The 13,455-nt window shown below is 43.0% G+C and overlaps 1 protein-coding gene across 5 annotated transcripts in view; it reads left to right on the top strand.

Moving 5' to 3' along the window:
* The first annotated feature begins 16 nt into the window (after window positions 1–16).
* The window catches only part of ARHGAP17 (Rho GTPase activating protein 17), a 65,694-nt gene continuing 52,255 nt past the window's right edge, over window positions 17–13,455 (top strand). For 2 of the 5 annotated variants that reach the window (XM_039490543.1, XM_039490542.1), the window contains exon 1: window positions 400–597. In XM_039490543.1, the coding sequence (XP_039346477.1) occupies window positions 545–597 (53 nt within the window). In that variant the 5' untranslated portion in view covers window positions 400–544. Of the gene's footprint in view, window positions 39–399; window positions 598–13,455 lie in introns of those variants that run through there. The other 3 variants (XM_039490544.1, XM_039490540.1, XM_039490546.1) reach the window with 2 other exon arrangements.

The following is a 13,455-nucleotide window of genomic DNA, read 5'->3' as shown; positions in this document are numbered from 1 at the left end:
GGAAGGGGGCACACAGCTGCCCCGCCCCACAGGCTGGGGTAAGTGACCCCTCTGCGGCTCCCCCTGCTCCTTGGCGGAGGAGCGGGCCGGACGCCAAGGCACCTGGCCCCGCCCGCAGGGCTCGGCGCGCTGCCCTAGGCGGGGCTCAGGCTGCCCCGGCTCCTGGGCAGGACACTGCGGCCCCAGCTCGAAGGGGCACCAAATGGCTCCCCGGTCACCGCGTGACGCAACATCCGGGCCTCTGGGCACAGGGCAACCGCCCCGCTAGGTGACCCCCATCCGGGTCTCTTCGCCCGCTCCCTTCCTCGGGGCCCGGATGTTGTCCACCGGGCAGGCGACGGGGTCACATGACGCCGGCGCCCACGTGACTCGCTCCTCACGGGGAAGGCGGAGCCGGAAGTGGCGGTGGCTTCCGGTGGGGGACGGCCGGCTGGGTGTGCGGTGGGGCAGCGGCGCTCAGTGTTAGAGCTGCCGCGGGGAGCAGGGACGAGGCCGGGTCTGGCCGCAGCGTTTCCCGGGAGGCGCAGAGACAGGAGCCGCCGCCATGAAGAAGCAGTTCAACCGCATGAGGCTGCTGGCCAACCAGACCGTGGGCAGGTACGAGCCCGGGCGCCCCCTGGCCTCACCCCGCCCGGGGCCGGGAGCCGGTCCCGGGAGATGCGCCGTACCCCGGAAACCTCCGGCGGCGCTCGCTCCCCTCCGAGAGCCCGGGCGGCCGGAGCTCGGTCTGGGGGGGCCGGGCCCCGCCCCCTCCCCTTTGCGGGAGGCTGCGGGGGGCGGTGAGGCTCGTCCCTCCTTCGAGCTTCCAGTAACGTCGCCCTGGGCACTCGCTCGCCCGCGGCGGCAGTGACTCGCCAGCTGCGCCGGAGGAGGGGGGGTTGTGAGGGGTCCCGGACCTGGCCAGCATGTGAGCCCCGCGTTACCTGCTCTGCTGCTCCCAGGCCGATCGGCTCCCCGCTTCTTTCAGAGCACTGGTGCCTGCCAGCCCCTGGCCGCCACCGGCTCTCTTGGCGGGGGGTGGGGGCTCTGCATGGCTGACTGGGTGAAAGACTTTGTCTCTAGGGTGTTTTGTGAGGTGGACTTGATTTGGAGAAGCATCCTTAGGTGGCTGTGTCTCCGTACAGCTTGGGGCACGCTGTCCTTAGCAGGTAGCACCACTCGGAATTTGGTCTGGTACAATGTAGGGGAGATGAACAAGGCCAGACAGAGATCCTCAACATCTTGAGTACACTGTGACCTCACTGGTTCCAGCAGTTCTAGTACACAAACTATCACACTACTTTAGTAACTTAAGAAACTTAATTTCTTCTGGACACCAGGCGAACTTGATCTCCTGTTGTTCACTTGCATCCGAAGAAGTGGGTGTTCACCCACGAAAGCTCATGCTGCAAAACATCTGTTAGTCTATAAGGTGCCACAGGATTCTTTGCTGCTTCTACAGAACCAGACTAACACGGCTACCCCTCTGATACTTGACAAATATACTGTTATCCTCCTTTATCGATACTGAAAGTGACTTTGGAAATGCTGCTTCATGAAATTGGGAGTGTAGAAATTCTATTTTTTTATGCTACTCTTTATCATATTGTCGAGGACTTTTTGCTCTTTTCTCATATGTTATCACCTCAGTGATTTATGAGATTGGCTAACATAAATATAAAACAGAAAGTAGAAAAAATGTGCACTGGGTCCTGTGTTTCCTAGATGTGATTAAATGTTGCCATCTCAGCAGTGCAACGAGTTTAAAGCTAGCTTGTGTAAAATGTTGCTTCTCAGTTGTAATTTGGCCTATCAGTATATTGTTTCAATAGTATAATTTGACATGTATGAACACAGAAAGCAAAAACTTTAATCTATTGGAGGTATGTTATACTGATGCAAAAAAAAAATGTAAGCAAATTTTTTTACCACCTGGATTGGCTGTAAATGTGGCAGTACGGTTCTTTGATTTATAAGTTGGGCTATGCAAAGTTCCTACAAAACTATTTGCATTCTACACTTCCTTTTCATATTTTGTTTAACTCTTTCACTTTCATTTCCTTAATTTTTTGGTAAATTTTGTTTATACTTACTCTCTTCTTAATTCTATTTGATATTTTTCAAGAAAGCTCAGACGGCACAAATAAGGGTCAGTCTTAATTGGCAGAGAAGTTAGACCTCTGCAGTAACCAAAGTGTAAGTTTCCCTAGGCATAAATGCCACTAATTTTAGTTTTTTGGTTTGTTTTATTGGCTCAGACCTTTTGGAAGGTCTTTGGCCTAGTTTCACATACCTAAGCATAACTTGGTGTCATCTGTACATACTGAAATGTGATTTAGTGTTCTTTTAAGATTTGTATCTTTTAGAGTAACTTATTTCTTGTTTGTGTTCTGCTTTTTGTAGTTAAAAGTTGGCCTGGAACAAGGCTCAACTTCTGTCTCAGCTTTAAGTACCCTGTAAAGGATATGTGCTTTCTCTTCAGGATGCACTTCTACTTAAAATTAAATAAGAAATGTCAACTAATGATGGCTTGAGGGGGATACAGTGTTAGCTGGTTCTTTATTTGTGATTATAAAATGGAGATATTTCAAACCTCTTCCATTCTCACTTCCCTGCCTCACATCTTCATTTCACTTCTCATCTTAAGATATTAGCTTTTTCAGGTAGGATCATAGTGTTGGTACAGTTTGTAGAACAATGGGCCTGATCTTAAATGGGGCTTCTTGGAGCTATTGTAATATATATATGGAACTACTTAGAGCCATATACAACTTTTCACTTTAGAAAATATGTATGGAAAGAGTGCATGAAATCTCGTTAACTATATGTAGCAATCTGTATGGGAGTAGAGGTTTCAACCTTGAAGGTGATCTTTGGCTATTGCAGTTGAAAAATGTTTTTATTGCTAGAGTCCAGTGGAAGCTGCAGCTATCAAAGTTGTTTCATTACTGGTATTCTCAGGGTGTGGTAACCATATAAGCATGATTATAAGTCACATTCCTCTGCCAGGTAGCCTGTTGCTGTGTTAATAGTCTGTGCCTGGAATAGTGGAGTCACTGGCTTCATTAAAATATAAACAAATGTACAGAATAACTTTTCTCATAGAGGAAAAAGTTGAAAATGACATGAAAGTTATGGAAAATTAACATGTCATGAGGTCCAAAGTTAAAGGAAATTATCAAGATATTTCTTCACTTTTCGTTCTGTTCACCATAATTCCTTGTACGCTTTAAATGGAAACTTTTCCTTATCAGCTTTTTGCTCACTCATACTGACTTTTCCTACTGTAGGTTTCTCATGAGTGCAGGGCTGCAGGCATGGACTCTTTCCAAAGAGAATTAAACCACTTGCTTTTCAAATAGCATAAAGAATTAAATGGAAGTGAGGACATTAGGGAAGAAAAAAGTACTTCACGCTTCGGACAGTGCAACTTGATCATTGGCCATAGTGGTTATACCTTTAGCCAGGGATTATGAGGGCAGACTGAGTCAACTACAGTTCCAGCTTTAGTTTAGATCTGAGCAATAGTCTTGGTTCTTAGTTAGCATTGGTATGCCTGCCAATGATAAACATGCATGTTTTGCTGACTTATCAGTTTAGGGAGTTGCAAAGCACTGATCAGGGAAAATAAATTTTGTTTACTGAAAACTCATGGTTATTCCTTTTTAAAATCCATATTAAATGGAATGACTGAAAAATCACCAAGAAAACATCTGCTTATTTCTGCAGAATGTGTGTGGTGATATCATTAGAGAGAGACCTATCTCATAGAACCAGACGGGACTGTGAAAGGTCATCGAGTCCAGCCCCCTGCCTTCACTAGCAGGACCAAGTACTGATTTTTGCCCCAGATCCCTAAGTGGTCCTCCTCAAGGATTGAACTCACAACCCTGGGTTTAGCAGGCCAATGCTCAAACCACTGAGCTATCCTTCCCCCCAAATATTAAGAGATTCATAGGGTTGGAAGGGACCTCAGGAGGTATCTAGTCCAACCTGCTGCTCAAAGCTGGACCAATCCCCAGACAGATTTTTACCCCAGTTCCCTAAATGGCCCCCTCAAGGGCTGAACTCACAACCCTGGGTTTAGCAGGCCAATGCTCAAACCACTGAGCTATCCCTCCCCCTTGCTTCTATTAGGTGGAAGCAAGAACTGACTTTTTTTTTACTATGATGTCTGACATTCTTTAATAGACATCACCATTGTACTTCATTCAGAAAATGTCTGTTAGTCTATAAGGTGCCATAGGACTCTGTTGCTTTTTACAGATCTAGACTAACACGGCCACCCCTCTGATACAATACAGAACATGTTGAAGTGGAAATACTCTCCTCCTCCTCTCCCCCCAACCACAGGAGAACACCTATGAGCTCCTCTGGCTTGGCTTTCCTTTAGTGCATCTTAGATATCCTGCTGGGCTGCTTCTTGGATGGGGCGGAGGGGGGAAGGGAGAAGGTGTGGTGGTGTCTCCCAAGCCCATCCACTTCTGGCTTCAAAATGAGTGGTTGTGGAAATCTTCATGGTATAACATTTGCTTTTTTTATGTGCTTTGATAAGCTGTTAGTTAAGTTACAATGCTGATATTTAAACTGTTTTGGATTTGAATGGAAGCCCTTTAAAATGAATGGAGCAATTCACACCTTAAAGCTATTGTTTCAGGCTCTTTGCGAACTCTGGAAAAATGTGACTCAAGTGTATCTCCACAAACATAACATAAGAGATGAGAAAAATTGAGGCTTGACTATGTGCACCACCGCACTACACCTTAAGGAAACACCGTTTTAAAGACTTACTTAAAATGTTAAGATTTTCCTCAAGCCATCATTTAAAGGGAACCACTGTATGATACCCTAACAGAAAAGGTGATCATGTGAAAAGACAACAAAAGGATAGACAGCAATAACTACCTCTTGAGCAGATGTCCCCACTCTCTTAAAAATAACATCTGGTGGTTGTATGTACAACTTCCCCTTACCTTACATAGCAACTGAGTGTCATCCATTTTCCAGCAGAATCAACTGTCGTAAGAAAAATGTCTACTTTTAGGTGGTTTGCTAAAGATGGCCTTTTCTTGAACGATAACTTGGGATCCACACAATTAACCTTTCCAGGGGTCTGAAAGGCCTTTCCTGCAGTCAGTATGGTGATATGTATTCCTTACCTAAAACTACCATATCTCTTTCTGTTGGAAATGCATTTGTTCTCTTATCTACAACTTTGTCTCCCTGCTGGAGCTCTGATAGTGCTACTTCAGCTGCAGGCATCCTCTGTGCTAGGAAATAGCTTCTGGTGCTGCAGCAGAATGGTCACTTGAAACATTAACTAGGTCAAAGTAAATTATAACTATGAGAATACAGTGGGAAGTCAAGGGGGATTAGTTTCTGCTTCTTGGGTCAAACATAGGATGGGTAAAACAAGAGCACAGAAGAAGCAACTTACTGGAGCAATGAAAGTAGCAACAGGGAAAGACTGTATTAGAGTAGAGAAGTGACACGCCTGGGAAGTATGCCTGTAAATATATTGAAAGAGGGATGTGGAATTACAAAAGCCCTGAAGGAGCTGAGAGAAAATAATTGAGGAGGGGAGAGTTAAGTGGAGCAGAATACCAAAATCACTAATTTGCCTGGTTTTAGATGTTCTGCAGAAATTATCCTTCAGACGTCACTGGAGGATGGTGTTAGGTTCCCTCACTTCATTTTGGTAGTCTAACAACCACTCCTAACTCTTGTGGAATGCTTTATTTTTCAGTGTTTTTAACTGATGGCTTGCTGCAAGTAATGCAGCCCTGGAAACGAGTAACTCTGCATGAGATGGACAGAACTTGAAGAGCCATGATTAGTTTGTAAAACAAAATATCAAGTTACTGCATTTTAAAATAACTGAGGAAAGGGGCAAAGGTGGGGAACTGCTCTAAGGGCTTGGCTACACTTGCAAGTTACAGCACAGTAAAGGAGCCCCGGGGCACACTAGCTCACTCCCCGTCCACACTGGCAAGGCACGTAGAGCGCTCTGACTCCGTGGCTAGAGCGCTGCTGGTACTCCACCCCAGTGAATGGAACAACGTTTGCTGCGTCCCCGCTAGAGCGCCGGCACATCAGTGTGGACGGGGTGTTGCATTACTGCACTCTGATCAGCCTCTGGAAACGTCCCATAATCCCCTTAAGTCAAGTAGCCACTCTTCTCATTGTTTTGAACTCGTTGTAGGAATGCGGTTATGCCGTTTGAAAGCTCTGTTTCTGACAGCCGGCTGCTTATCTGCTGCTTACAAGACAGCATGCTGACATGCTCTCAGCCCCCCCAAAAACCCTCTCTCTCCCCCCCACATACACACTCCACCCCATCCCATCCCCCCATTTGAAAAGCATGTTGCAGTCGCTTGCATTCTGGGATAGCTGTCCATAATGCACCGCTCCCACTACCACTGCAAGGACTGCAAATGTGGCCACACCAGTGCGCTTGAAGCGGTCAGTGTGGACAGACTGCAGCGCTTTCCCTACTGCGCTCTACGAAGGCGGGTTTAACTCAAAGCGTTCTACATCTGCAAGTGTAGCCATGCCCTAAGTGAAAAGGTGTTAGTAAAAATTATGCTAACATGCTGCTCAGGAAAGAGGCATAGAAATAGCCATACTGGATGGTATCAGTGGTCTCCCCTCTAATGTCATTATCTGATAGTGGACAGTACCAGCTCCTTCAGAGGAAGTTGCAAGTAACTCCTTACTTGACAATTGTAATAAAATAACCTGCTATTACAGGAAGCAACACCGTAGCCCTCTTCAGAGGAGGATGTTTTATGCTTTGAAGCAGGTGTTACATCCCTTCTAAAAATTTTAATCTTCATTAGCATTACTCTGGATGTTCTTGTTACCATATCAATGCCCATTCTGTTTTTAAATCCTACTCAGTTCTTGGCCTTCCTATAGTGGCAATGAGTTTCACAGGCTAACTGCATCATTAAAAATTTCCCGTGTTTTTAAAACTTGATAGTTTTACTAGAATGTTGAATGTGTAATAGCTTTAGCTTTTCAGTTTCTTACTTGGATTCCATGTTAATATAAAAATTGAACATCAGTCTGAGCCAGCTGGCTACAGTTTGTCTCCCTGTGCTAATCTTTCTAGTAATAAACTGAGAATGTAGTCTAGTGTCCATGATCTGGAATGCATTGAGAGTTGGCATGCTAAAACACTGAGGAATTTGTGTGGTTTTGCTCTGAGGATTTAAATTGGGAATTGTAGATGGGAATACTCCTGGCTAATGCCTAACACCTTGTTTTTACATATACCCACCAATTTTGTTTCTTATTGTAGTTGATTAAAATAATCCTCTAAAGAAACTGAATTACAATTTAATATCACATCTAGACTGATTTATATCTTATTGATTTAATTGCCTTTGTTTACCAGGACATCGTTGTGTGGCAGTGTCCTCAGTGTTGCTACAGTTAAGGGTGAAATGGCAATACAAGATGTGCAAGAAGTAGTAAAGTTGAAGACTTTTATCATGTTACAATAATCAACTAAAGTTAACACTTTCTCTTTAATCTGAAGTCTCAACTCCAGGACCTTGAAGCTGTTTCCAAGAGACATTTTGCTTAGGTTGGCATTTTGGCCGTAGCTCAGGGGAATTAGATCTGTTTTTTTCATGTGGTTAGCTGCATACTGTATCTGCGAGTCACAGCTGACAGTATATCATTATAGAATTTTTCAGCTTCTTTTAGAATTAATAATTTACAGAAGTCCTTACCTCATAGTTTCATTTTTGCCAATTCAGATATTTGCAGGGCTTTCAGATAGTTGTATGGCTTGATTTATTTTGTTTACACTATCTTATGAGATTATGTATTAGCTTTTAATTGGTGGTATCATCATATATGAAACTGAGACTTTCTGTTATGGAATTTGCATATTAAATTATTGCCCATCTTTCTGTTATCCTGGCATTTACTTTGGTTTGGATACCAGATTGGCCTCAGTCTTCGAGATAAGTGGTTTCTATATTCTGCATGTCCTACAATGACACATGCATGCTCTTAGTTTCACTTCTATTTAGCTGAATAGGCAATCATGATTTAATTTTAAGTAAAATGCAGAAAATTCTGTAAACTCCAAATACTCTGCTATATTCTCTCTCAAGAGTTTCAAGAGACAATGAAATAGTGACTAAGATTGTTTGTTTGCCCTTGACTCCCCGTGATCAGACATGGATTCTGCCAGGTGGAATCTGAAGTGAAGTTAGAAGTAACTGTAAAGGTTCTCTTGCTTCAGTGTTAAAATACTAATTCTTTTTGTGTCCAGAACCAATAGACTCTCTGACCAGGGTTTGAAGTATGGTAGTGCCTAAAGAAAAAATGAGGTTTGGGGTAGTTGTCAGAATTTGATTTTATTGTTGTAATTATCTCAACAAATTATATTCTGAAAGTAAAGTCAGTATGAAGGTTTGTTCAAGTGATAGGAATACAAATGTGCACTTGACCTACACTCATCTGAAAAATGATTTCATAAGGGTGTTTTCAAGGATGTGCTGTTTAGTTTGAGAAACAGGTTTGCGGTTATTAAAACTATTAGACTTCATGTCTAATGAACGTTACTCATCACTGTTGTTTCTTTCCTGATTCCAGAGACCGATCTGTATCACTACTGTTCCCAGTAATTCTCTTGGTGTTTTTAAGATGCATTTACCATCAAATTCAAACTGGGAGGTGTCAGGATCAGACCAGTTTTCCTGGAAAATGATCTTATCGGATGTAAATCTTAAACTTTAGGTTGACAGGTACATGTGTTTCTTGGCATTGGCAGAGATATTATCTAGTATTAAATAATGATCTTGGTCTCTTAGAATACAGACTGCAAATCTGAATAACTTGCCTTCCAGATTTCACCACAAACCACCTCCCTTATAGGAGATGGGACAACAGTTACTGCAGTTGCATCCCACTTAGTTCTCCTCTTAGTGCAAGCTCTCCTATACAAGTGGAGTGTGTTTCAATATCCTGCACACGTGACATCAGTCTGACTTAACAGAAGTGTTCTAATGTATCTTTTAATAGCTCACACCCAGGACAAAAATGATTATGCTAAGCCAGGGGTCGGCAGCCTTTCAGAAGTGCTGTGCCAAGTCTTCGTTTATTCACTCTAATTTAAGGTTTCGTGTGCCAATAATACATTTTAACCTTTTTAGAAGATCTCTTTCTATAAGTCTATAATATATAACCAAACTATTGTTGTATGTAAAGTAAATAAGGTTTCAGAATGTTTAAGAAGCTTTATTTAAAATGTAGAGTTCCCCGGACCAGTGGCCAGGACCCAGGCAGTGTGAGTGCCACTGAAAATCAGCTCGCGTGCCACCTTCTGCACCCGTGCCATAGGTTATCTACCCCTGTGCTAAGCAATAGTTAGTAGTTCTCCAAGCCATTTGACAGTCAAGATACAAGGTGGAATCAGGAATATGTTGTCATTTTATTGATCTAAATTGGCATTTAGTGTTACTCTTAAATATTGCTTGTTACAAAGTACTTGTCAGTAAATCCTGACTAAATCAGTTTTCATCCATAATGATAACACAGTTCTGTTAAACAGTTAATTTCCAGTATTAAATAGCATTCAGAAACTGGATACTCAGGCTACCACTCACTAGTAACCTGAACACATTTAGGAGTGTATTTTCCCTCTTAATGATTTTTTAACATACACATCAATGCTTACTATTCACCTTAATACTGCTTTTATTTATTCAGTATTATGTACTTTGTTTGAAGGAGACAGATAAGAGCATTAATCTTTCATTGGTATTTTACACTATTTTGAAAACTAAGACTGTCTACACTGGCAATGGAATGACAAAACTTTTGTCTTTCAGAGGTGTTCCCCCCCCACCCCCCCGTCCGAAAAGACACAAGTTTTGTCGCGACCAGTGCCAGTGTGAACAGCGTGTTGTCGGCAGGACCGCTCTCCTTCCAACAATACAAACGCCGCTCATTGGGGGTGGAAGTTTTTTGTTGGCAGGAGAGCCAACAAACAGCGGCTACACTGCCCGACTTTTAGCAGCACAGCTGTAGTGACATAGCTGTGTCGCTAAAAGCTGTGTAGTGTAAACAAACCCTTCTTCAGTGAAAGAGCATGCACCTGTGATGATGGTGCTGGTTCTAGAATGCCTGTTCATGGGCCTACATTTTGGAAGTCTGGTCCTTCATTCTGTTATATGTAAAACCTAGTGGTGTCCTCCTTGGACCACCCTTTTGCTACTCTGATTTGTATAGTATGAAACTGCGGATTAGGATGCAGGCTCATTTTGTGAATGGAAAAATTTGTCTTGCAATTAGTCTACATTGAGCATTCCATTAGCTGATGGCCCAGTGGAGAAATCCGTTTGCACAGGACTCAGAGCTGACATAGGGGATCCTGGGACAGGTATCTCAAACGTGCACAAAAACCCACTCACTGATAACCAAACTTTCTGGTTGTGTTGAGAAAAGCTCTTTATATTAGAGCTGTGTACTTCTACAAGAATAATCTGTTCTGGTTTTAGCCCATAAAGTTCACTTAGCTGCTTTTTTAAACCTGCATACTTTTCATCCATGTTCAGTCTCAGCCCATATGGCAACATAAGAGAGCATTTTCTCAAGCACAGGTATTATGAATACCAGTATCACAAATACTGGGTTAAAAATGTGTGTATATATAACCTTTAACTTGTATATATTCCATGCTGTCTCCAGTTGGAGCTCAGGTGCTGCTCAGTGAATGAGAATGAAGTTAGACCTCTGTTGTGTAAAAGATGGTTTAGGAGAGCTGTCTGAAATCCTGAAGATCTCATTTTCCTTAAGACACTCTTGAGTCCGTTCATATGATTGCCAAACTCTAGATCTATGCAAATTCTGTTTAATGCTAACATGAATCACTAAATTGACAAGTGGCTATTGAGTGACATCAGATGCTCATTGCCTCTAAATCACTCTTCTGCTAGTAGCAAAGGGAATTAATAGAATGTGTTTTCTACATGGCAGTGTGGAACACTGTTACTGTCCAAGGAACAACAAGCATTATTGCCTGAAATGATGATGTATGTTGTACTTAGGCTATGCCTACATTGTGTAGCTTACAGCAGCACAGCCATGCCACTAAAGCCTTGCCACTGTAAGGCATGCGGTGTAGCTGCTCTTTGTTCACAGGAGAGAGCTCTCCTGACAACTCAATAAAACTGCCCAAAGTGCTGTCCACACCAGCACTTTTTGTCAGTAAAACTTTTCAGTCAGGGGTGTATGGTTTATTTATTTATTTTTTCATACTCCTGAGCGACAAAAGTTTTACCAATGAAAGTGCAGTGTAAACATAGCCTTAGTATGAAACTGTAGTTACCTGTGCTAGTTTTGAAGGATATTAGTCAACCTCTTAAGATGTATATCTGTGTAGGAAGTCTGAATCTGCTACTTGTGTAAGCAAATAGAACAGCTCATGAATACCTGATATCAGATTATCCTTTCAGTCTGTCCTCTCAACACCAAACCAGAGTGGAATAAGTTTCTTCATATCTGCAAAACTACTTATTTCCAGAGGCAAAGGGTGGTGGTGGTGGTGGTGAGGTAATATTGTTTATTAGATCAATTTCTTTTGGTTAGAGAGACCAGCTTTCAAGCTTACACAGAGCTCTTCAGGTCACACCTACATACAAGGTGGAACAGAGTGTTTAGCATAAGTAAACACATTTCAAGGGACCCTTCAAGCTGAAATGGCCGGTTAACACCTCTCCCACTTTGTCCCTCTAATAGCCTGGTTCCAACACAGCTTCAACAATACTGCATACACTTATTTTCAGGACCATTTGAGTGCACTGAAGCAATATAATACATGTGCTATTAAAATGCATTTATAAGCAATAGAAACCCTAAATTATTCATGTTGGGGAAATGTGTATCCATTATGTGATTTCAGTTTGGATCTACTTCTTGCAGTAAGACCTTCTGCTTATCTAACATACTTCATCTTCTACAATTTAGCAATTCCTTGCATTAAAGTAACAATGAATAAGATGCTATGGGGAATTTCCTCTGAAAAGTATTAAATTTGGAGACTATATCAAATATGAACTAGACTGACTTCAAGGCCAGAAGGGACCATAATGACAGTCTACTTTGATCTCCTGCACATTGCAGGCCACAGAACTTTGCCTGCCCGCCCTCCCCTGTAGACCCATATCCTTTGGCTAAGTTACTGAAATTCTCAAATTGTGATTTAAAGACTTCGAGTTACAGAGGGAATTTACTCCTGTTTTTAAAGGTAGATATCAATTCAGCCTTAACTGTAGATCTGCTAGGGAGCCTAGGTAATTCTTCCGAATAGGAACAGCAGAGAGAATTTTAAGGCTTTGTCTACTCTAGAGAGCTAACAGTGGCACAGCTGTAAGATCTCTTGTGTAGCTGCTCTATGCAGACGGGAGAGAGCTCTCCTGTCGAGGAGTGGCTGTAACTATGTTGGCAGGGGAAGCTCTCCCGCCAGCATAGTGCTATACATGCTACCACTTATGCTGGTGTAACTGTCGCTTGGAGGGATGAAATATTCATACCCTGAAGTGACACAAGTTTTGCCAACGTACGTGGTAGTGTGGACATCCTAAGACTGTCTGGCGAAGTACCTCTGGCTTGCTCTGTCATTCTGTTAATGAGGCTTCTTGGTTAACAGTTCTTCAGGAGAGAAAGCACTATATACCAAACTCTCTTTTTACAATCCGCGAGAGATTGTGTTGTATTTACTTGACTTGAGACACTGATAAAAGAATAGCTTTTGTGAGAATAACAACCTAATATTAATGATAGTAAATCTCAGTGACTATCTCTGCACTGCTGTAGCTTTTTCATCTGCCATTCAAATATGCATTTCTTCTGGAACGTCCCAAAGGACCTGCTTCATACATGACTCTTCTAGTGCTAAAGCGGGTTAGTGGCTGTTTAAAGAAAAAAAAAAAGTGTAGGGCTTGGCTACACTTAAAGCACTGGAGCGATACTGGGGCACCACTGAGAGAGGGTGGCAGGAAGGAAGCCTTTACCTAGTAGGCCTGAGAGAGGGGCCTGACTAAGAAGGTTGGCAAGGAAGAGCTTGAAGTGTAATAGGAAGTAGTCCTGGCAAGAGAGAGGTAAGGTTGGTGAGGACCCAGACAGTAACTGCTCACTGTAAGGCCCTTGACTGGAACCCAGAATAGAGGGCAGGCCTGGGTTCCTGTACCCTCCACTGCAGAGTCTTATTGCTTGAGGCAGTGAATGGGAAGACTGCCTGAGTCACTGCAGCAATGACATAGGGCAGGGGGCATGAGGAATGCCTGACACTGCTTGTGCAGAGAGACTTTTCTTGAAGGGAAAATTAGTGTGACCTGGCCAGAGTGGCGAGTCCCTGAAGCAGCTATACTGCTCTGCTGTGAGGTCGGAGGAGAGCTGCAATTGTGGAAGGGAAGAAAGGGGACAGGGAACCAGGCAGAGCTAACCCCCAGAAGG

The sequence above is a fragment of the Mauremys reevesii genome, linkage group 10, assembly GCF_016161935.1.
Source record: "Mauremys reevesii isolate NIE-2019 linkage group 10, ASM1616193v1, whole genome shotgun sequence".
NCBI classification, from domain to species: domain Eukaryota; kingdom Metazoa; phylum Chordata; order Testudines; family Geoemydidae; genus Mauremys; species Mauremys reevesii.
Note: the sequence above shows the minus strand (reverse complement) of the source record. Positions and strands in the feature narration are given on the sequence as shown.